Here is a 25,075-nt window from a genome sequence, read left to right on the forward strand (position 1 = left end):
GGCGCTAGACTGTCAAACATAGCTTAGAAAACACACAATGTCCTCACATTATCAGTTGCACAGAAACCATTCCTTCGTGTCTTTATGAAAAAATTTGATAGTTTGAGTGAGATTTCACATAAAAGGCAGCAGCGTGTGTGCTTGAGGTCATGATCTGCGAATCTTTCTCCACAGAGAAGCATGCCTCTGAAGAACAGAGCATTGCTTCTCCTTGCTGAGGGTGGAGCTGATTTGTTGCAGGTGTTCACGGCCACACAACCTCAGACTCCATTATCCCCACTGCCATGTTTCACAGCTAGTTTGAGGTATCATTTTCTCTCCTCTGTGTCCTCTTACACACACCCTTCTGTTGCCACTTATCTCAAACTTGGATTTATGAGTATATAAGACTTTCACTGTCAAATGATAGGTTGTGCAGTCCACAACCAAGCATTAAGTTTTGTTTCGCCTCCTGTGAAGTGGTTTGGAGGTCGCTGTTGAACAGCAGTGTTTTGGTGATTCGAGTTCTTTATTTAGCAAGTGCTGTGGCTCTGATTAAGTTGCTTTTTCTGTCTCTCTGTGAGGAAGAGATTGATCTTTTGATTGTTCTGATTGATTTTGCCTGCCTGATTGCGTTTCAGATACTACTCGTGTAGTTCTTGCAAAACATTTGAAAGCTTCTTAGAAACTTTAGAATGGCCACAATGTATCAAAAGTCTCTCACTGCATAGAACAACAGATTTTTTGCCATCATATTGCTGTTTGGTAAGTAAACAATGCAATGATTTTAACTGTTTATTTGAGGAAAAGGTTTTCTGCCACATTTTTTGGAAACATATTTTTTAGTTTAAATGTCTTGCTGAAAAAAAAAACCCATATCCTTACTTTCAAAATTTGATATTTTGACTTTTTACTATTTTAATAAGCTATAGTGTTTAACTAATTTCAGTGTGTTTGGATGTACGCTTTGCTAGCTTTTTTGAAAACAGACACAGCTGTGTGAGAAGTAGCTGGAATCTGCCTGAATGACACCTGAACACTGTTCTGACAGATCACAACTCACCTCTGTCCTTTTGGAAAAATTGTATGACAAACTTAGTTTTGATTGCTAAACTATACGTGGCAGCCTTTTTTTTTTTACCCCTAAATTGTTATCCTTACATGTTATTTGCTATGAATTATATTTTTAAATGTTTAGATTCACATTATTTTCAAGCTGACATCATAACATGGCAGGTTTTTCGATATACTCTCCTGCTGTAATATGTGCTCTACAAATGTTTTTGCGTTTGCGAAACGTCTTAAGACTTGGAAGCGCAAATTTTCAAAGAAATGAACATTTCATTGGCAGGTAAGGTTTACATGAGTGTTTGTATTGTCAGGTTGTAAAAAATTGATTTAGCTTTTAAGCCACTGATAAAGTGTAATGAAGTCTAGCTTCTCATGTTCTACCAAATCTGCAGCCGAAGTCAATGGCATATATTAATTTACTGCAGAAATCATTAACATATAGTCCTTTTAAACATCAGGTCTGTGGATTTTAACATTACTTAAAATACAAACAAAAAAATCTTCCTCCGCTATTTAGCAATTTAACAAGATAAACTGGATCACATTAAAACATACCATTTGTGCTGCCTGTCTGCACTCTCATATGGACGCCTTCACCTTTCTGGACTCCTTCCTGGCTGAAGAATTGTAAAATATTACTACTTCTATAGTTAAATATCTACCATAGTAACAAAAATTCCGTACTATTAGCTGGCAATGACAAGTGGTGGAGAAACTTTTCAAACCATTCCTTCAGGAAGGAGAGTGGTAAAACTCTAGGAAAAATGTGCATACATTTTAAAAAGTAAAAAAAATATTCTGCAGAAAAATGTCAATTTAATGTTAAACTGATTAATATTAATGTTGCATATTTTAAGGTCGAGTTCATTTTAAATACATTATATTATATTTTATGTCCTTTTACAAAAGTAAAATGCATTACAATTTATTCATGACAAAAAAGAAAAATTAGCTAAATGAAAAGGCTTGAGTAGTGTGTGACATGGTTAATTGTTAATATCTATGACGGGATTAAAAAATCTATGGAAAGTCGATGGTGGAGCATTAGTAAAACAGCTGATTAAACATATTACATTCAAACATTCTCGTAGATGCTAATCTGAAAGTGAGCCAGCACCTGGGTCAACTTGCCTGTTTTATTAAAGCTGGGTCCCCTCTCCATCATGGTCACAGCTTTCCTTGCTCGGGTACTGAGTTATTAACAACTTCTTCACACTCCATCTTCTCTACATCACATATGTTTACCAAGGTGGTTAGCAAGAGGAAACTCTTAGGATGCTAAATCACCGAAGCTTTTTTACTTGCCAATGCTAGCTGTGTGATAACTGATCTCAGACCTGTAAAAGCAAAGCAATGCGCATGCGCAAACATCGGGGGCTGTGGGGACCTTCTCAGCTTAGCTAGCTCAAATCATGTTAACCCGAAACGTACTTGCCTGTAAATCAGACACAGCTACATTTTTGCCAACTGATGGCAAAAATGTAACAAGATCGCAGTGACGTTAGGATGGATACAAACAGCTGTCTAAGTTGAAAGGAGAGAGATGTCTTTACTTTTGGTGCATTTTCATTTAAAGTGACAACCTTTTCCTGTGAGGTTAAAGGTCATTTGTAGACACCTTTATGATGAATTTAATAAGAGAATGCACATGTGTAGCAAGAAGAAAAAAAATAAAAGCAGCCCAACTTGTTTTCAGTTTAACTATAAAGCATTAGCAAATAGTTTATTGTCATAAATTAGTTAATAGTTATTGGCTAATAGTGATACAAATTAAAGTTTATTACCTCTTTGTAAGATCCCCTATTAGGGAAATTATACACACATATTATTATAAGGAATAATTAAATACTAAGTTTAAAAACAGAACATTGTGTCTCAGTGAAATATATCTCTATATAATCTCATTTTTATGTCAAGTGTTGCAATACGTGTACTGTCATTATTACCACTAGAGGGCAGGCCAGCATTCATTTTCTTCTATGAAGGCAGTTGACTGTATTGAATTCTTTTATCTGCTTGATAACAAGTTTTCAGTTGTACTCTGCTCATAAGCTTTCATGTTTCACATTTAATATACAAAGAAACCAACAAAGCCCACCACAGATCCTCATTTGTTAAATTAAAATCATCTCGCTATGTTAGCCCAAAGAGATCAGGAGGCTTGTGTTGCTGTGTATGAAACACGGTGCACTTGCAGGTGTTGTTGAGCAATGACACATGGCTTTACAGTGTCAATGTAAACCTAAGAACTTCAATTTGTTCTTGAGAATTTGGGTTATCACATTAGATAATTCAACCGTAAACAGGGTGACCATGAATGAACACGGTAGGGGAAGTGCTCTTGAGCACACACACACACACACACACACACACACACAGATGAAAGTACTGTCAAAGCACTGCATGAACAAATGAAATCTGAAGTGATTTTCTTCCTCGGAGCGATTCAAACACAGGATGGGGTCAGCAGGTCAGCTACAATTGCAGAACTACAATGTTGTCACACAGAACAGCAGAAAGGACTGTAGGCAGGAGTCTCTCAAGAGAGAGAGACACCAGGAAAATTATTTGACCGAAGAGCATTCTTCTGAAGTCTCATGTGTGCGATCATTTAGGTGAAGTGGAGCTGACAGAGCAGTCCTCACTCATTTGCAATCCATTCAAGTTCTGACAGTGATTGCAGTGTCATTAGGAATGGGGAAGTGCTTTTGTTGGGGCATGCTGGCCAGAAGGGTTTTTTGTTTGTTTTAAATACAGAAATAGGCTGCAAAGTATCTACATCACAGTCACTTGGTTGTGGAGAAATAACCATCACTTAGCTGGTAGTCTAAATTCCAATTCCACATTTTTATTCCAGGACTCGACTGGATTTGTCTAAGGGCGAGGATGTTTATGCTCCTTTTATTCCTTTTTTTTTTTAAGCCAGGAAAAGCAAGTGGGTGGGGTCTTCTGTCCTCAAAGTCACAGCTGTGTTCTTGAGATGATTTGGGATACCCCCACTGCATGACAATGATATCCAATAGTAGATAGTAGAGTGATATAATCATTATTTGAAACTTTCTCCACATTTATTATGAAAACTCACCATTGTAATGATTTCGAAGGGTGGTTAAAGACTTTTGCGTATTATATATGTGTCCACTCTGCATTTAATCATTAGTTATTATTAACCCCTGGCACTCCACAGCGTGTCTTCCTCCCCTCACAAACAACCAGCTGCACCAGACGCCCACCCCTCCCTGTGCCAAGATTTCTTCCTGTTAAAAGGGAGTTTTCCCTTCCGTCTGTCGCCAAAATGCTTCCCCAAAGGGGATCACATGATTGTTGTGGATCTCTCTGTATTATTGTAGTGTCTTTACCTCACAATGTAAAGATGAAATGGTGTGTCTGTGTGTTTTTATTAAATGTAGCCATTACAATGTTACAAATGTTAAGCGTGTAATGATGCGTGATTCTGCACGTTGTGCTGAAGAGCTTTTATTTTGTATGTACAGGAAAAAAAAAAAAACAAAAGGAAAGAAAAAAAAAACCCAAAACAAAATCCAGTAGTAGTTCACAATTTATTTTACTGAATAAATTTGGACAAAACACCAGAATCTGTTACGATACAATCAGAACATCTGAGGCAGATATCCCACCATGCACCATCCCCCCTCCATGAAACAAAAAAAAGGACTAAACATTAGCACCAAATCAGCACCAGCTTAAATAAAGGTAGCTCAGTCTACAAAAACGATGAAAGCAATAGCTGTTTTACTGTTTAAATCCAAAAACAACTCAGAAAAGCAGCAAACTGAGAATTTTTCCTGTTTTTAAACTTTTCTTAAAAAAAAAAAAAGAAAGAAAAGAAAGAAAGAAAAAGAAAAACGAGCACCCTCCTAACCCCACCCCGACCTCCCACCCTTTGCTAGGCAGGCTATAGCATTCATGGAGCACATGCCAATGTCTAGTTAAGGAAAACACAAATTCAAGTAACATTGAGATACGACAAAACGTGTCCACTGGTACCCATTTTCGAGCATGACCGTTTCACAGAACCTAAGCAGGGAGTAGAAAAACAAAAAACTAAATAAAAAACAACCTAACATGAGGTTCTGGAGTGAGCATGTCATAGCAATACTATCACTGACTATCTCATATCAATTTTCTTAAAAAGAAGTGAGGGAGACTGGGTGGCATGAGGCTGTCGGGGGTACAGGAATACTGGCACAGAAGATAATGTGTATTCTAAAACTTCAGACAGACCGTTTTTTTTGTGTTTTTTCTCTGTTGGCGCCTGTCCTGTGTCAAGATATTGCCTACATCATACATGAAAAAGGAATCTCTGGATAAAGAAAAACCCTGCAATGTAGTTTTAAATATATATATAAATTTATATTTATTTTATATATATATATATAATATAGCTGTTACAATTTAAATAAATGTTATGTTCTTGTTCCTACAACTGAAGAATGGAATTAAATTATATATTTAAAAAAAAAGTAAGCTAATTTTAGAGGTGGAATCATCCTTTCACCTAATACATCAAGTGCATGATACCGTGTGGGGAGGCTGACTATGAAAATAGATTAAGATTGAGGTGTACAGAGTGACAATAAAGCAGCAGTAACAATAGACTGGAATAGCTTTTTAAAAAACAAAAATGCTTTACAAAAGTAATGTGGAAAAACAAAAAGTGTGGTAAGAGACAGGAGGAGGCGGAAACATAACAAATGACAAGGCCATCGAGGAGTTTAGTGACTGTCAGAATCTTCAACAATATAAAACAGACAAACGAGACATGGACACACGACATAAAACTTAAAACCATGAGACAAGGGCGAGGTCAGCCATGTCGATTATGATGACAACCACAAGAAAACGCCTGCTCCGTTTAAATGATGCTCCTGGGTCAGAACTATGACCACCTAAAGCTATGACATCAAACTAAAGAAAACCAATAAAAAGAGCTGGGGTGTTGAGAGTCTGTCAGTTCCTTTAGGATTGTTCTCCTCGGATTCCTTGTTTGTATGTCCCTTCATGCTTTCCATAGTGTCAAAAAAAGAAAAAAAAAAGGTGAATGTGTCTACTTCTATGAGCACCACATTTAAAACAAAACAGATCCAAAAAAAAAAAAAAAAAAAAAAAAGAACATTTGCTACATTGTTTGCAACTTGCATATCTGGTTGCAACATCCCCGATCGGGACGTGCATCGCCAGATGATGTATAGATGCCATTTGTCATGCCAGACTCAAGGTTTTCCATGAAATGGTGGCAAAGGAAACACAATGGAAACACCCTTTTTTTTTTATGAGTGACAAATTCACCTATTTACTTCTACTCTACTGTTTATTTTTTTGGCTCTGCTGCGAGCTTGGCGAGCCAACCGTGGCGGAGTCGTCCGTTTGTGCTTGGTGTTTGCTCAGCTGAAGAACTGCTCCAGCTCCTCTTCCATGTTCACCTCAGGCACCATCTGCTCCTGCTCCCTTTCCCCTCTGCTGTGCACTGCAGTGCCCCCTAGCGCCCCGGAGGAGGCGAACCACGGGTGCTCCAGAATCTCCCGAGAGGTGAGGCGCTCCGCCGGCTCCCGACGGAGGATGGAGCGGATCAGGCACTTGGCCTTGGGCGTCAGCGTTTCTGGGATGTTGAAGTGGCCCCTGCGGATTTTGCTGAACAGCGAGCCGGGTTCGACATCGTGGAAAGGGTAGCGCCCCACGAGGATGGTATAAAGCATGACGCCCAGGCTCCAGACGTCAGCTGCCTTCCCCGAGTAGCTGCCGCTGGCATTGAGGATCTCGGGGCTGACGTAGGCGGGGCAGCCATGTTTATCTGACAGGGAATCATCGTGCCCATTCAGGATGTACGTGTCCTCGAGGCTCTCCAGCTTCACAAGGCTTCTGCAGACACACAAACAAAACTCATTGAGCTCCTTATAAATGTGGATGATATAGAAAGAATTTGAGCAATCAGAAGAAAACCATCAAGTGGGTAATTTATTCTGACAGGCAACGTAAAGTACTTTAAATCCATCACTTTTGGATGTCAGTGGAAGTAGATCGCATAATTGTCTCAGCTTACGCCTGACATTTCTTTTGAATATATAAAAAGTGGCATTATACAAACAGATTCTCCCCCCCCCCCTACTCATCAAAGCATCTATTTGCACTCTTTGCTCTAAACCCTGCAACAGTTGCTACAATGCCCCTGGGTATTCATAATAGCGACTAATTGTTGAGAAGCTTTATCACTGAAGAATCTGTGCAAGTTCAAGCACCGAAAACAAAAAGCCCCCATATATGAATAGTCAGCCAGCAGAAGCAGGTAAAGACAATACGATATGATGCACCAAGCAACGAGACTGTGATCGAAGAGAAGGATGCATTTATTGCTACGTTTGACTTTCACACGAGGCCATTTCCTTTCATTAATACGTGGCAGAACGATTTTAGGTTTTAAAACGAGGAACATTCTATTGTTTCCTTGAGCAAAATACCCATTGTTCCCCTGCAATATAAAGAGCTGTGTGAATTTTAAACACAGCACACCACTGCCGGGATAACAGCTCATTTGGAGGATGTGCAAACCTGCAATTAGAGCTAAGAGGACCTAGGAAGGCAAACTACTAAAACGGAGCCGAATTTAATATTAGCACACATTGTGCATTTCAGCTGAGTCAGAGGCGGCGCTCATGATAAAATATCTTGAGGCGTGGTAGAGAAGAAAGAAACAAACGAGCCTTGTTTAATAGCTACGTGATTCTACTCGAGGCCAGCGTTTGACTGATGCCGCCGTTTGGTCAAGGGTTAACGGCAGCATGACAAATTCGGGTCAAGAAGCCAACGAATGCTGCAGAAGCCTGCTCGGGTATCATTTTCTGTCTGCTCATCCACTCCTCTCTGCAGTCATCGCAGCGTTTTGTTCCACACTTGGCCTCGGAGCCAGAGGAGGTCTCTCTAAGGCAGCTTTGTCTCCTCTCTCATCTCTCTGCACTCGTTCACCGTTTCAGCAGGACTGAAAGGTTGTAAGAGGAGTCTTGACAGGCCACATAGTAAATGCGACCCGGTCCTACCCTTCACATCACTCTTAGAATTCACCCGGCATGAATCATTTAGTGGAAGGCGCCCTCAGCATCCGAGCCCGGTGACATTCAAGGTTACTGGACCTGTACTAAATATGTGAGGCGGCTCAACTTCTCTTTTCCACAGAGAGCGCCAGAGAATGACGTCACATTTTTCAGACTGGCTCTGAGTGCAGCATGTGGCTTCAAGGTGTTAAATAAGAAGCACTTAAGGAGATGCTTTAGTGCTAGGATTTGCATACAGTATCTAATGAAAAGAATAAACGTTGAGTCTGAACTGGCATCCACTCAAATTCTTTAAAAGAAAAAAGAAAGAACTTAAAAAGCTGCTCTAACAGATGTCTGGATTTTGTAGTTTTCAAATGCTGCCAGCAGGGGTCAGTAAACCCGCACTGTGAAAAGTGTTATTCTAAAGTTTCCATCACACATAAGCCCAGAGTAATGGATCATCTGCCATGCAAAAGCTTCCCCTGATAACTTATCTGTCCGTGTTTCTCAGCTCAACAGCTTTCCTGAGTCTTAGCATGAGTAGCGATTACATTTGTGTAACTCATTTCCTTCCCCCAAGTGTGATTCCATTCACATTTACAGCATATGTGCACAAAAATAACCAGGCGACACACAAAAGGCTCATGTTTCCTTCATTCTGCACAACACCTTGTATAGTGTCAACTTACACTATCTGTGGTATTAGCTGTAATATCACACACATACCGATAGCATCTTATACACAAAAAAAAAAACAAAACAGAGGGAAACTGCAAAGTGCACAAAAGATGCTAAGGTTTCCATGGGACTCACCTGTCCTCATTCTTGAAGACAAACTTCCTCAGTTTGAGGTCACGGAGAACCAGTCCGTTGTCGTGGCAATGTGCCACAGCCGAGGCTATCTGATAGAAGAGCCTGGCAGCTTCGTCCTCTCGCAACTTCTTGCAGGTACGGACAAAAGAGTGCATGTCACCATAGCTTCTCTCGAAGAACACATAGGCCCGCGTCTCCCCAAGCAAAATCTCCAGGATTTGGTTAATGTGCTGGTGCTGGCCAAGGGCGAAGTAGGCCGCCAGTGACTCCTGGTATCGGCCAACATCGAAAACCTGCAATGAGAAGAAGGAAGAATTTATGCTTTTATGTTTACTGTTAGCAATGTGGAGAATTAGATCATATGTATATATCATTAGGTTCTTTTGGTGGTTGGAGATCTATAAACCAAACCTTTCCCACCATAGATTTACACAATTAAATCCAACTGAAGGAGGTGTAAATTGCCTTCTAATTGAACTAAATGTAACCAACACATGAGTAATCCAACACATTCCCAGGACACCAAACTTGGTCTTTTGGCAGAGCGAGTAAGGTTAAATAGAGGCAAACTGAAAGCATTGTATTAGTACATGGCATTGTGCTGCAGCCTGGGGGTTGCAGTGTCTCTTTTGTTTCCATAGTAACCCCCAATTGACTTTCAGTACATGCAGTTCAGGTGAGAGGGCTCCTCTTGCAGTCGATACAAATACACCCCACAGGTCTGGGGATCTTAAGTTGCAGCCTAAGACTCCAGCTAGACAAGAAAAATCAATCCTGAAAAAGGGGGGGGAGGGAATTGATGACCGCTGTATCGAAACCAGCACAAAGCAGATGGGGGTCAAACAGCAGTTAGTACACAGGCTTGTGCCAAAGGCCATTAATTTGTTATTGCCCTGACAAAACATTATCTCAAGTCAAAAGGCACAGGTTATTTGATATGTTGTGGCGTACGAGTCCAAGGGTGCATGCGAGTATTGCCTCAATTCATCCACTTAAGCCTCAGGGACAACCCACCTGCCTCATAATCAGTAATTTACAGAAGTCAGTAGAAGCTATAAATGTGGTGAGGAGAGGCCATGAGTTTGATCCAAGCTTAACAGCGCAGCGTTTTTTACATTTTTTTTTTGAATGTGTGCATTTTACTCAGATCAACTTCCCTTTAAAAACTGAGCACCTGGTGCAAAAAAGAAAACAAAAAGAAAAAAGGTGCACTATGGATATGCTGGCACTACAGATCCAAGAGTGAGCACTGTGCCATGAAAGAAAGAAGCCACGGCTGTGCCAGAATAGCACAGAGGAGTGTGTGCGTGGTTACTCACTCCTTTGTCAACGTTACATCATGCAATCCAAGCCACACAGCTCACTCCATTCACTTTTTCCATTAGGCTGCTGCTGCCAGCTCTCTATTTACAGTTCAAGCAATTATTAAAAAGTGGAGATGGTGGACAGGAAACTCATAAAAGCCAGCTCAGGATTTTTCTACTTAGCACATTCATCACATCTGAGGACATTAGGCATCGAAATAAAGTCGTTTTAATTCATCTAGACGTGCAAGCAACGCACCCCTAAAAAATATGTCGTGCAGTAAAAATATATATATGTGAATATATTTTTTTTCCCCCAGATTGACGTCACAAGGGGGGAGTAAAGTCATGCTGCGAAATAGGTAAGGTTTGTTACCATATTGCCTACTAACCTTACATACGAGCTCGTCCCCGCTGTGCAGGTGGGCGGCTCTGAAAACGTGGTCTCCCTCCAGCGGCTCCAACAAAAGGTAGTCCCCGATGCGGGAGATACAGTGCGAGGAGTCCGGGGTCTCCGGCGGGCTGGGAGACCCGAGGTTGGGGCTGAAACTCTGATGAGACTCTGTAGTCCTTAAACAAGACAATTCTTCGAAATCGTGCGCTTTGTGCCGCGATCTCCCATAGCGTGAAATGTTAATTGGATTTGACCTCTGTATGTTCATGAGGAATAAGTGCGATATCTCCACAAAATCGGGGGCCTTCCTCCTCCTTGTTCTTCTTATCCTCTTCTGTCGGGATAACACTTCGTTGTGCAGAAAGACAATCTGTCCAAGTACTTCTGTTACGCTTGCATGAAGTAAAAAAAATAAATAATAAATTTTTTCTTTAAAAAAATACAAAAAAATAGGAGATTTAAATGCACCTTGCCTTTGCAAAATCTAACCGACTCTTTGCAGCCAAAACTGGCTCGCTGGATTTCGTGCAACTAAAATTGGTCTCTGATTTTTTACTGCTCACTTGCACCCCTTTGTTTTCCATTCATTGGATGAGACTGGGGTAAAGGAAAAATTAAGAATTACTGACTTAAGCTGGATGAAACCCCTTAGTGCAGACGTGCTGCAGCTTCACTGACGTTAAGTGCGAACAAAACTGCAACAAAGGTTGCCAAAAGTTAGCTTTTAAAATGAATGAAGAGTAAACCCGCAGCTCGTCTTGCTAGCTTATCTTGCCGGTTAACGGTATGGCACGTTTCATAAAACGGAAACAATTTATAAGACACAGCTGTCAGGCAAGGGGACAAATGCAAAAATAGAAACAAATAAAGCAACTTTCCAGCCCAATTATAGCTGCTGACTTTTTAGACTATTAGTAGCTAGCAGGTGCAGAGCTAACTAGTTAGCTCCCTTGGCTAACTAGTACCAGGTCAGTGCACGGCCTTGTTCCCCGGGATCATATCCATGCACGCTGATTGTCATCTATCACATAAGGAGAAACCCCCATCCGGAAAAAAGACTGCTGTGGCTCTTTGTGTGCGGGAGTCGACGTCCTCTCTCTTTCTGCTGGTCCAGTCCTGCGGAATAAAAGTGTCGTCTTTCTTGAGTGTCTGCTGATATAAATCTGATGGAAGGAAGGAAGGGACGGCCGGCCGACTTTCCCAGGCCAATCCCTCGATTCAGCAGGACATCCTCTCCCGTGGTGCCGCTGTGCTTCTTACGTGGCTGGGAATCTAGTCCATTCAAGTGCGGAGGGAGGCCAGCCGAGCTGTACACACTGCGCCTGTACAGACAGAGAGAGCAAGCCTGCCTGCCTGACGGAGGAGGGGACGAGGACGGGAGGGTGGAGGGTAGGGGGGGCTTCTGTACACACGCACACCTGCGCACATGCACACACATACAAAGAGGCATGCCGACCCGCCCCCTGACGTCATTTAAACAGCGAGAGCTCATTGGCTTCCGAGCTGCCTTATAATATGCGGTGAAGTCATGTGAGAGCCATGTAGTGCGGCTACACCCCCAGGAATCTAAATGCGTCGCATGCTGGTAAATTGGATGGGGAGGGGGGGGGCCGGAGTGAGAGTATAGCTACTGTACGTGCTGTGTTACAAATGTGTTTCCTCCTGAAATGTCATTCAAGGGAAAGCGAGGGAGATCCCGCTCTCACAATAGCACACACACCGTTCAGCGCAGTTACCGCAGAAAATCGTGTTATTTGTAACACCTTTTTTGTGGCGGCATCTACACCTGTAAATGAAAACACACTGCGTTACTAAGCCCTTAGGATACAGTTGAGTCTATATTTAAAATTACATGAAAGTGTAACTAAAGGAGGGCCTAAGCCTGGGGTGTCAAACATAAGGCCCGGGGGCCAGAATCAGCCAAGCAAAGACACCAATCCGGCCCACTGGATGGCTTTGTAAAATGTCAAGGAGAACAGAAACTTTTTTTTACCCATAAAGACGCCCCCTGCCCCCCATGGGTATTCATGTTACACCAAAATAAGTTATATATTTCTGTAATTTTGCACATTTCCCTATTCAAATTCAAGCCCAAAAAAGTCATGCTGACAGATTTATTTATTTTGAAACAGGACTTCATTTTTCAGTATAAGATATTTCACTCCACTCCACAAAAGATAAAAGTTACAGCAAACTCAAAAAAACCAAGTAGTGTAATATGGTACTCATTACAAATGCAATGTAAAACAGCTAAGACAGAAATCAGTGGAAGTATAATACTCCAGATTTTTATTTATTTATTTGTGTGCCAAGTGTGCTTCATTAAAAAGCTAGCACAGGGGGTGCGTGCATCTTAGACATGTCTTGCAGCAGATTGTTCTGTTACACAGTTGTGCATGGAAGAGCTTCATTATTCATTGTTCTTCCCTATACACTGTAACCAGGAAGTGTGACGGAAGGCTTGTGCAATTCCATCTAGGACTCCAGGGCGGTGTGAGGAATGCTTGCAGCTGGACACAAGACACTGGCAGAAGTGTTTGATTTAATGTTTGTTCTCCTGCGTGCGATGTGCGTGCGCGTACACAGACGTGCTCTGTTCAAAATCCTTGTTTCTCACCGTGTGCTTGAATAAGCCCCCACAGCATGGAAATGCATTTTTTCGCCCCTCATCGTTTCTGGTCCTTGAATGCGGCAGCACCCACGAGCTCGTCAAATGTATGTGCATGTATGAATGCATGTGGGTTATGTGAGATAATCTCTGTGAGCCACCCACTTTGCTCCTTCTCAAAATGCTGGAACATTCTTCCGTGCACAATAGCTGCACTTTGGTTTCACCCACTCAGTCGAGAACTGAACTTGTGAACTGTAAAAGTGTTACAGGTTACTACGAGCTAAATAAACACAGGGATACACACATGGGTTTCGCTGGAGTACATTTCTGTTTGATGCCTCTGCAGGCTCCGCATCTGCCCATCACTCTAACCCCAAAATGGGGATTCTGCTAAGCTGAAATCGCAGCTGTGCATGAATCAGAATAATAATCTCCAAAAATTCCTTTTGCCCTCATTCCTTGATACACTGTGTGACTCATTCGCAGTGGAGGGCAGCGCTCGAGAAAATCCACGCAGGCTCATCAGCTCTGCAGACGTGCCTACATGCCGAGGAGTAACACCAGGCTGCCCCAGCAGTGCCTTCCAGTGAGAGACTGTAAACCACTGAAACATGATGTGTCCTGGAAGACTACAGAGGTCAGTGCGGATGGCTGAGCATCCTTGAATCCCTGCAGCAGTTGCTCACCCGCCTCTTAATAGGCTGTTTGGAATGTAGAAATGGAATCTAAGGTCAATTTTCTAAGTATTCTCGAGGTTACAGGGAGTCAGTTGGGGCTCAGATCCACCAGGGGAATGCCATTTTCATGTTTTATCACACTGGTCGCAATCAAACGAGGAACCGTTAAAGGTATTTTTCTCGGATTTTCCAAATTCAGAGAGAAGCCAATTTCCTGCCGTCACATAGCAACCCCAGCTAACTCACGTTGACACCAGCGAGAGTCGATGCTGTCACATCCACACCCCGTGGGTAACTTCCACTGAGAAATTCAATCATAGCAGGAGAAATGGATGCAGAGGCGCAGGAGAAATGAGATCATTCAGTGAGAGGAGACGGCGTGAGGGAGAGCGAGGCAGAAGGACGGAGGCTGGTGAAGCAGGCGGCTCGGAGAACGTGATGAGAGGTGGAGAAAGGGAAAGACAAAAGAGAGCAAAGATGGGTGGAAGTGTTAGAAACTGTGGTGCCAAGAAAACCCACGACTCAATAAGCAGACGTTCAGCTGGAGAGGAGAAGAAAGGAGAACGTGGTGTTCTACAGTAAAAGTAAAAAAAAACAGTAAAAAATACTTTTACTTTTTAAACCAGAATTTCTGATAATGCACACACGTGCACACACGCTGTTGTTGACATTTTAAACCTTTATTTACTAGTACAGTACGGAGTAGACAGGAAGTCAGAGAGAGCCACACAGGAAGTGGTATGGATAGGACTCAGACCCGATCCCCAGCAGTGACCTTTGGCATATCTTGGTGAGCTATACCGGTACACAAAAGTAGAAAAATCTACTTGTGCTGGAGTTTTTCCACACTGTGATAATTTTGCTTTTATTCAAAGAAAAGATCGACTAATGGTTAAGTATTTTACTACTTTTTTATTTCTTTACATTTTTGGCCTTTTTTGTTAGAAAGGATAGGCTACAGCAGGGAATAACGAGGAGAACATGACCCAGGGCAGACTCAAACCTAGGAGGCTGCAGCAAGGATGCGGACAAGGGTTAAAGTAGAGCCCAGAAGATGGATTTCTAAAGATAGTTACCCTTTTACTGTACATTTCAAATGTTTATTATCAGCTCAAATAACTTTGACTAACACCTCTTTAGTCAAGAAGGTGAAGAAGGTCCAGGAAGGGGGTAACAAGGTGCAGGGAGAGACTTTACAGCACAGGCAGACCAAGATCATGATCTGTAAGTTTGTTTGTGGTCCATTTGTCTGGTGTATTAATTAATCACTTATTAAAATGTGTGGGAGGGTGCGGCGACAAGTGGGACGAAAGGGCATCAAATCAAACCAAGAAAGGCAAAGATGCCTCACCAGACAAGTGCGACAAATGCTTTGAGTCACTATGAAAGAACCGAAACCAAGCTAATATCAGACATATTCTCAGGTTTGCTTTGGTCCGACTCAGTGAATGCGCTGGGATCGGGCAACACCTCGTTTTCAAGTGGCTGAAAATGCAGAGCTGAGGACTTTGTAGTGGGAACAGAGAGGAGGAGGAAGTGGGGTAGAAAATCATTTCAGCTGTGATATGACTTTGCTCGCAGGCTTTCCTTTCTTTCCTAATAATCTTCTTGACGCAGCAGCTTGTCGCACAACGACTGCGATTTGAGAAAAATCCCAATCACAACCGCAAACCATTTGATATTGCTTTGTAATTAGATCTAGGAAACCTCATATTATACAGATGGAGGCAATATTATAGTAAAAATCAGGATCCTTTTTGTTTTATAGCACAACCTTAAAAAATATTATACACTGGACCAACACAGTTATGATATCTGAATCATAATTTTTCTCTTTTTGCTTACTTAAGACAGTAAATATAATCATGCTTATTAATGAGCATGCTGCTTGAAGAAATGCCCCATCAGCAGGAGAGTAAAACAAAGGGCAGAATAAATATTGGTGATTCAAATGACAGTAATGAAGCTTGCAGGATATTGCTCCCTCTATATTCTATGAACTAAAATGAAAATGTCCTGTACCGATGAATTCAGGATGCTGCCCGAGGACTGTGTCTTGCCGAGGCGTTTTTCCGTTTACATCTCTGAGGCAGCAGGAAGTGTGAGCACTTTTGAGTGGCAGGTCACGCAGGCAAGACCTCGAGAGGAAGGATCTTGGCTCGAGGGGAGACAGGATTGGCGTCACAGGCTCTCCTTCATGGAGTCAGACAGCTGAGTGAGGACTTGTGGCAGCTCTGTCACTGGACAGGGTGACTCACTCGCTTATAAGTGGAGCGGTTAATAATAGTCATACATTAGTGCTCCTGCAGTGAAATAACACGGCTTTAACAGCTTAAGCCCTCTAAAACGGCTCACTGCAGAGAAAGACACGAGCACGCTCTTTTAACATCAAGCGCGTCTGTTTTAAAATAACTTGGCACGTTACAGCTGCCATGTCAAAACTGCCAGGAAAAGGAGAAGACAATCCCAGCAAGAAAGATTTGTGATTCCTCCCTGCTCTGTCAGATATTGTCGTCCTTTTGCAGAAAATATATGTTTTTGGAACTGCTTAACGTATAAGATGTAGATTTATTCAAATTCTCAAACGAGACACTCTTTTAGAGATGAAAGGCGAGGGTGAAGAGGTCGGCATTATATCACATTTGCCGGTGATGAGTCAATCTCAACTTTCCAATACTTGCAGGAGGATCAGACTACAGGAGCCGAACACAGTCAGCAAAGTGCATTCAGTCATGTTGCCTTAGTAAAGACTTCTGGCGGAACATAAGCTGTTGATTTACCCTGTAAACATCTTGTATAATATTCTAAGATTTGCAGTTATAAAATGCACGTGGAAGGTGAAGACTCATTAAGTTAGCAAGGACATGTGATCTTTGTTTTGCTGGGGCTGTAGCTGAAGGCAAGTCATACTTATAAAAGTATAAATAGTCTGCTGAGTGCTTATCACTGCTGCCTCGGAGCAAACAGGTTGGTTTCCAAGCTGAGTTTGACACGCAAATCCCAAAAAAACAATCACTTATGTAAACTGCAGTGTTTACAAAGATGTAGACAAAAAATGTAACAGCCTAAAACACATATGACTGAGGTAATCTTGTCATATGTGAAGATTGACAAGATTAAAAGTGGATGATTACATTGCTGTCTCGGACCATTAGGGGGGCCTGAAGGCTCCAGAATAACTACGTAGCTGTTTTGTTGTGGTTGTTATTCTGAATTTATGGAAGAGGATTAAAATCAATTCTGGTAAATGGCCTGCATTTGTATAGCGCTTTACTCAGTCACTAAGGACCCCAAAGCGCTTTACACTACATTCAGTCATTCACCCATTGGTAATGGTAAGCATTACCACATTGTAGCCACAGCTGCCCAGGGCCGCACAGAGGCGAGGCTGCCGGACACTGGAGCTACCAGGCCCTCTGACCACCACCAGTAGGCCAACATGGGGTTAGTATCTTGCCCAAGGATATTTGGCATGCAGCCAGGAGGCAGCCTGGGATTGAACCACCGACCTTCTGATTAGTGGCTGACCTGCTCTGCCACCTGAGCTACAGCCAAATTCTGAGGAAAAAAAATCTGAATTTTGAGGTCAATGTCATAATTCTGACTTTTATTCCTCAAAATTCTAAAAAAACAAAAATAACAGACACCCCCTGTTTTTTTGTCTATGGCCCTAATCCTCTTCTTTATGAACTGGATTACATTGTAATGAATTTTTCTTATCATTCCTGTGATTTTACCCATGTAGGGATTAACAGAATGACATGCACAAATACCAAAGAAGTACATGAAAGCAGTGTTTGTGTGTTTTAAAGTATCATACAACCCAAAGCAAAAAAACAAAACAAAAAAAACACCAAATGTTGCCGTCATGGATGCACGTGATATTAATTAAAGATCTTCCTCTAATTACTCTAGGCCTGCTCCCAATAGAACACGTAGTATAGCATTTGACATGGATACAATGGAAGTGACTGTATATAATCTGCTTTGTGACTCACTTGGATAAGTGGTCAGTGTTCAGACAGCAGCTGAATCTATCTTCCTCATGGCTTCAGAATGAACGGTAGTTTATCTTAAAGTGCTTCATGAAATAAATTTGATATCTGTGAGTATGCAGGCAGCCATTGTGATCCGGTGTGACTGCACTTTGGTCACACTGGAGTGGAAGGTCATCTGAAACCGCTCTTTTTCAGCGACCCGCAGCCTGTATGATCAGCTACAAAGTGACGAGCACACGCTGTCCTTGTCTGGCCTCTGCATGGGAACACATACACAACTCTCTCACACACGCATGCACGCACGCACGCACCTAAATATCACTGCAATTCATTCTACATTCAAGCTGCTACCATGGCAACCTGTCTCCCTCCTCCAGGGAATATGATACAGGACTGCAAACATAAATAACAATACACACATGCGCACACAGCTACACACGGTGAAACACACACGAGGGACTCCATGGTCTAATCTCCTGGGAAAGAACAGTCTGCTCAGTTTATGAGCGATTTTGTGCCAAAAGGTACATTTCATGCCTGCTTAGAAAGGAAAATTAAGGCAAGGAGTCATGATTCACTTTCCCTTACTTGTACCATGCATCATGATGTAGTCACCCAACTCCATCGTAGCGTGATTATGGTTGGCTTACTGTCACTTCCATCATCTTAAGTGAATTACTGCTTCATTATACTGTATTCATTTTATATGCAATAGCTTTTCGCCTGTGTTTTTTTCCCCTTTCTCCCATGATAGGATGAAACAGCCTCCGAAACTGCTTTTAGACCACTCAAACACTAAAAAATGAAATCAATACAAATGCAATCCATTTGAACGGAGCTGAGGCTCTTGCTCTTTTCAATTTTGGACGAATAATAGCTGCTGTGCAATTATTTTCAAGCCATTATTCTGCAGAACAATCAGACAGGTGGAGTCCCCGTGCAGTGTGTGCAAAACAGGTGAGACATAGCGGTAAAGGAGACGCTGATGAAGGACATCACTTCATCAGTTCAGTCAACTTCCTGCCTGTACTGCTTCTATGTCTCATGTGACAAGCCTCATCTTGTGTTTGTACATTACAGTACACACACACACACACACACACACACAAGGGTGCTTTGAAATTCCACTTCTGCACAATTCCTCATTATATTGCGCTTGTCACAAATAATCCCTTGTTGAAGACAGCAGGGATAACTGCTGCATGACAATCAATTCAAACAAAGATACTCGCTCCTTGTTTACTCGAGACATCGTCTTTAAAAAACTAAAAGAAAGGGGGAAAAAAAGAAAAATCAAAATAGACAGAAACCTCGAATTGTACTGTGAAATCTCAAAGAGGAAGTCGCTGCTGTAAAATGAGAATCTAGGCCACACTAGGCTGAGGGCAGCAGATATCAGATAAGTGCATGCATCATTTAGCTCAAAAAAAATCACACACGGTTAAATGATGAGAATCGCAAAGGGGATGCCTGCTTTCTGTAGCGGTTTCAAAACAAATTCTTGTGTGGGCTGCGCCGCTTTTGAATGCGGAGTGCATTCACATATTGGGGAAAACGCGGCTATTAAGATAATCGGCTGTCGTCTCAAAAGGCCTTCCCCTCCAGGCAAAATAGCCTCGAGACTGACAGTGACAAACAGGAAGGGCAGACAGAGGGAGAATAAAAAGGAGAGGAGTGAGGGGCCTTTGATTACTGTTGTAGCAAGCAAATTAGCAGCATTAGCTTTGACAGTAATGATTTCGTATTTTTTCTCCGCTGTATCTGGCTAACTGAGGCTGGCATGCACTGGGCATGGTTCAATGCATTTAGCACAGAGCTCAAATACAGTTACTTCAGACTATGACCGCAACATTTGGGAAAGCCAGTACAGAGCAACGCTTATTCTCCCCCACCCCCCCTTTCTTCCTACTCTCTCTATTTTTATTATGATAGCTTACAAAGAAATGAAAAGTGATCACGACTGAGCGTGTTAAAGGCAGTGGAAATCCCTCTGATGGAGGCTCAGATAACCATTAGCATAACCTTTCATAATGTCAGCCGGATAGTGACTGAAACTCATTTTCAGTCTGGTTTTAGATAATGTCGTACAACACACAAAAAAGCCAGGGTTCCACGGGCGGAGCATTATGTGTATCCGTCTTTTGAGATACCGTCTTTGTGATTTTGTGTCTTTGATGGTTTTTTCCTTCTCAGAGCAGGGCAGCCCCTTCAGTAGCACACCTCTGCAAGTGGAGCAGATGAGGAGATAAGGCTGAGGATGAGAACAGCTCATCAGCTAGTTTCTCAGTGTCGAATCTTAGGTGTCTCTTTCTGCTGACTGGGGCGAGCTATGCTTCAATGCCGACCTCACAGGTGTGTGTGTGTGTGTAGGCAAATACCAGATTCCTTTTAGTTTCTGAAGGTCATCACCTGATGCCCTCGTCAAGGGCCATTGCTTCATTTCTTTTAACAATAAACCCAGTGTTTATTCTACAAACACCTTCAGGAAGGATGGATGCAAAGGCCTTCCTCCTTAGTTTCTTTTGTATCTGCAGATGTACACAGATGCATTTCCACTTTCATTTGGTTACATTTGCCTTCGCATCTAATTATTCCTTCTGTCTTTTCCTTTCTCACATACACAGACACAGATGCAAATAACACAAGCATGATGTAATTATTGCAGCCTTCTATCCATTTCCTGCTGAGAAATGACCCGCAAATGAGGATTTTTGTAACTTAATTAAAAGCAAACGACTTCAAAATGTAGGATGCATTTTTTCTTATTTTTGTCGAAAAATAATAACAAGGAAAAAACGCTGAAAATTGAGTGTTGAGCCAACTTAGGTGGAGATAATCATACGACCGCTTTTGGAACGTTCCTGTGTGAATACTCCAGTGTGTTGTGCATCAGACTGAACAGATGTTGTAGTGACACCCTAACCTCCCCACCAACATTACCATTTGCTTTACCGTTAGCATTTCCTCTGAATTAATTTGTTTGCAACAAGTCTTGCTTGTAGTTTAAAACCTTTTTGTTTCAGTATAATTTCAAAAGTGTCTGAGAACAATACAGCGACAGAGACTGAAGGATCATAATGATAGCAGAGATTTCAACAAGTACACTTCTGCTGCACTGATGACAGTTAAAATAATCATTTCGTTTGGAAAGGTGAATCAAGCGATGGCAGGTTTAAAAAAGAAATAACTACAAAGGCTTACAGAAGTGATAAAGCACAGTAAGTACCAAAAGTCATTATGTGAAATGTGTCCTTATCTGTGTGCAGTGCTGTATCAGATATGGTACGGCTACAGCGCATATTGTCAGCCTGTCAGAGATGTTGGTCTTTAAATTACTTCGGGGATGCAGTTTGGATGTGGTGTATTATTGCTCTAAAACGTGCCATGAGCACCACTGGGCCACTGCATTACATGAAACCTAACAGATGGCTTTCAGCAACCTGTGCAATATGCCGAGGTGACCTCTCCGACTTCAGATGTAATAACTGCCAAAGAAATGACAGACCGAACCAAAAGCAATCTCCTCCAATTGTGATAACATCACACTTTGGAGGCCCAGAAAACAAAGGCACTGGAAAATATCAAATATTACAGGATGGCAGATTGCATACGTCGGTGAAATAAGTCTTTCTAAAAAGTCTTACCAAGATAGCAAAACTGTATCCACTGCCATTTCCTCGTGAATATTGGTCAAGGCTATTGTATTGTGAATTATTATTATTATTATTAATTATTGTGAATATTGTGAAAACCCAACTTGGTTTTGAGATAATGAATTATAATTAATAAAATGTAAGAGATATGAATATGTGCACTTGACCTTAAATTAGTGGAATTCACTCCAGAATTGGTCAACCAGGCTATCATATGTCCGATTATCAGCTGGTGCATGCACAAAATGCAGCACGGATGACCAGTCGAGCACACTCTCACAACCATATGCTAACATGCTAACATGTTCTTAGCGTTGAGAGCTCCTCGCTGTGAGTAACAATGCAAAATTTGCCAAAGTTAACTGCTGGAAGACACTGTAACAAACATGTTTCCAACAACAAACCCAATCATATTATTATTCCCAGTGTGGGCATTTTAAAGAAACTAACAAAGTAAAAGTGGTTAAAGTTATTCAGAGCACAGATAATAGAGGTCAGCAGCCTCGGTGTGAGCAAAGGATCAAAGCTAACATGAAAATTATAGAGACGATTGAAATCAAGAAAAGGTTTGATGGCCTGTTATCTAAGTAAGTTAGAAACATATTGGAAAACGATGCGAGTACCTGTCATTTGTTTTGTTATAAAAATTTGTTACACCTGCTTTCATTTATTTGTATCTCTTTCTAATACCAGAACACTTTACTTTCAGATGCTTATGCGAGAGAAGATCCCGAAACTTAATGATTTCTTTTATCGTGAGAATAATATTTTGCATTGAAGAGCAGCTTAACAATTTGTTTATGCTGTCAAGTATAGATGTTTTTGGCCCTTTAGATATGGTTGAAAGCAGGGAGCAAATGTGGTGAGTTAATGTTTGACGTGTAACAAGATCCCCGGCCAAATTTAAATCAGGAACGATGACGTTTGCATGTGTCTTACGTCCTTAATTGCAGTAAAAATGAGCTTTTTCTTTCTCTATGTGCAGCATACAGTAGATGCATATACACATGTATTTGTTTCTCCCCTTTTATCTTTCCAAAATTTAAAAATTTTCTAAGATTGTTCAAACAAAGTGAGTCATTATGGACGACAAAGTTTAAGCATTAAAATCAGTAGAAGAGGCAACAGACTTCACGGGACAAACCACCAGTTAATGTGTAATTTGTGTTGAGTTGCACTTTGACAGCAGCTTTTTCTCAAACTGTAATGAAACCTCTTTGCAGATGAAAAGTAATTCCGCTCCATTGTGGAAAATCTAACAGGCCCATTCTCAGTCGGCCCCCAGCCCTGTCTCAGTGTTACAATGAATCTGACTAAAGCTTCCAGAGGAATGAATGGTCGCTGCCTGCTCACAGCTCCACTCTTGCATGGCCCACTGCCAAAGCTCTAATTTAAGCTCCAGGCCTTCTGTTGGGAGAAAGTGGGAGAGTAGAGGAAGCCCACCCCAGGCAGAAGTGCAGCGGGTGGGGGAGAGTGCTGGGCCCTGCTCCCTAGAGTGGAATTGATGGCTGTTAAGCTCATCAATGGGGATGAGTCATCCGAGGCAGCCAGCCGCTTCATTCCTCCTGGTCTGCCTTACTGAAGTGGAGGAAAGTTAAAATGTTCAGTTACTACCTGCTCTCTGTGGTGAATCATGTCTGTTAGAAAACACACGATAAGCTACATTTCCACCTCGCTGCTGCACTGGAGGCTTGGTGTTGCAATACACTCTACCATGTTGTTTTACCGATAATTTCTTGAGTGTTTGCCTAGTCACTGGAGTCAAGAACCTGTGTGTGTATTCATCTGTTTGCTCGTGCAGGCAATAGTGTGTGTTTAGAACCTGTTAAGCAACAATTTCCATATCCTTCTAATTGTCAAAGGTCAGAAGCTTTTAGGCAGCCAGCAGTAGGCCGACGGCGGTTGGCTGAACATGCATCTGATTCCATTTGGGCTGGTTTCAGTTTCAAAGCCTCCCACCTTCCTGTCTCATAATCACTCCTACAGATTTTTCGAATCAATTCAGGCCCCGGCTTAGACTGACTTCTGATCAACAACTGGCAATTGTGGTGCCAAAAAAAAAAATTCCCAGTGGCCACAGACGGATGTTTGGCGTCCATATAATTCCTATGATTGCTGCAAATGACTGAGAATGGCCACAACGTGAACTCCAGGACACAGTTTGGTCCAGATTTTCCGTTCCTTCAGCAGAATCCGGCAGCTCTTTTCGCATCTCCATAAACTGCAATATTTCTGGGTGGTGACTCGTCTATAAATGCTATCTTTAAATTCTGTGGCAAGCATGTTACCATGACTGCTAGCTGGCTGCCAAGTGCTGGATGATAGCATCAAACAGAAGCAGATCACGAATCACGCTCGGCACAATGTGCAGCGCATTCATATTCATACAGGCATTTTGCTTATCGAGCCACTGCAACCACACGCGCATCTCACTGTTCCTACAGGTCATGCGCTTCCTGCATGCTCCCTTAACTCATAATATGTGCACATATGTGCATCTGAGTGCTTGCATGCATTCGCACAATCTTGTTGGTGCAACAGGAATGTTAAAAGCTGTCATTATCTCAGTGGAAAATGTGTGATTGACCAGAGCTGTGTTGACATGTCAACCCAATTATGTGCTCTCACAACACATCGGAGCCCTGGGAATCAGTTGTGTTGCTAAGAAAATCTAAGAGTTAGTGTAGGATGCTGGCACGCATGGTTTTACACGTGTAAGGCGAGAGCAAGAAGGATGTGTAAGACGGGTAATAAGAGAAAAATAAAAATCCCCCTCTATGTTGCTATTTGCAGCATCTTTGCCTGCCTACACCCTTGATCTGTAAGACAAGCTGCCCACCAGACACGTGTTTGGGCTGAAGTCTACACTTAAAGTACAGGTTCTCTTCTCTTCTCAGCAGCACAGGATACAGTATGTTCACGTTCACTGCTCATAAAAGGGGTTTCCTCCTGAACGCATCATATTGCATGCCACATTTTATACAAAGCGAAAAGAAAACAAAACTGTAACTACAATGAGAGCGAACAGGTGTGGAAAACAAAAGCGAGCACGTCTTTTAGATGCACAGACCTCAACTAGAGGCTGAGCTCGTGCTTGTCCACGCTCAAACTTTCAGACATACAAATGAATACACAGGAAACCCTGCAATGACTCAATGCCACAATGATTTAAGTTCAGAATGGCAAAGGACGCTCATGACTCAGAGTTTCCATTGTGGCTCCCGCTCTCCTGTTGCAGTTTTGCGTGTGTGCAGGTGTGTGTTTATATGTGTTTGCGGTGTGAATAGCATGACTGCTGCTGTTCATATAACCAGCGTGCATGCTCTAGTTCTTTACCAGCGAAAGTGTCAGTCTGCCTTTCTTCACTGTTAGATGCAAACTGTTTGGGAAAGTTTGGGAATTTGACTCATCGGTGAGCGGGAGAGTGCTTTTTATTGCTTCTAACTCTGGGTTATGTAGCCTATACACTATATAGCTGCACTGACACATATGGTGCAACCGCTAAAAGCAGGTTTCAAATAGAAGT

At 42.0% G+C, this 25,075-nt stretch overlaps 2 protein-coding genes and 1 long non-coding RNA gene across 3 annotated transcripts in view; 1 reads left to right on the plus strand and 2 right to left on the minus strand.

The window, feature by feature from the left end:
* The window catches only part of klhl29 (kelch-like family member 29), a 293,874-nt gene extending 292,211 nt beyond the window's left edge, over positions 1–1,663 (minus strand). Inside the window, exon 1 of the mRNA XM_085133527.1 lies at positions 1,606–1,663. The gene's annotated coding sequence lies outside the window, so the exon portion shown is untranslated. The remainder of the gene's footprint in view (positions 1–1,605) is intronic.
* The window catches only part of trib2 (tribbles pseudokinase 2), a 41,874-nt gene extending 29,923 nt beyond the window's left edge, over positions 1–11,951 (minus strand). The window contains exons 1-4 of the mRNA XM_085133532.1: positions 10,609–11,951; positions 8,913–9,205; positions 2,182–6,930; positions 1,606–1,663 (exon numbers count right to left, since the gene is read on the minus strand). Coding sequence (XP_084989658.1) covers positions 6,456–6,930; positions 8,913–9,205; positions 10,609–10,878 — 1,038 coding nt within the window. The 5' untranslated portion in view covers positions 10,879–11,951 and the 3' untranslated portion in view covers positions 1,606–1,663; positions 2,182–6,455. The remainder of the gene's footprint in view (positions 1–1,605; positions 1,664–2,181; positions 6,931–8,912; positions 9,206–10,608) is intronic.
* Positions 11,952–12,009: 58 nt separating this feature from the next.
* Positions 12,010–25,075, plus strand: part of LOC146501338 (uncharacterized) — a 39,672-nt gene continuing 26,606 nt past the window's right edge. Inside the window, exon 1 of the long non-coding RNA XR_014869503.1 lies at positions 12,010–13,858. This is a non-coding gene — a long non-coding RNA (uncharacterized LOC146501338). The remainder of the gene's footprint in view (positions 13,859–25,075) is intronic.

Source organism: Neolamprologus multifasciatus, chromosome 15 (assembly GCF_963576455.1).
Source record: "Neolamprologus multifasciatus chromosome 15, fNeoMul1.2, whole genome shotgun sequence".
In the NCBI taxonomy this organism is placed as follows: Eukaryota; Metazoa; Chordata; class Actinopteri; order Cichliformes; family Cichlidae; genus Neolamprologus; species Neolamprologus multifasciatus.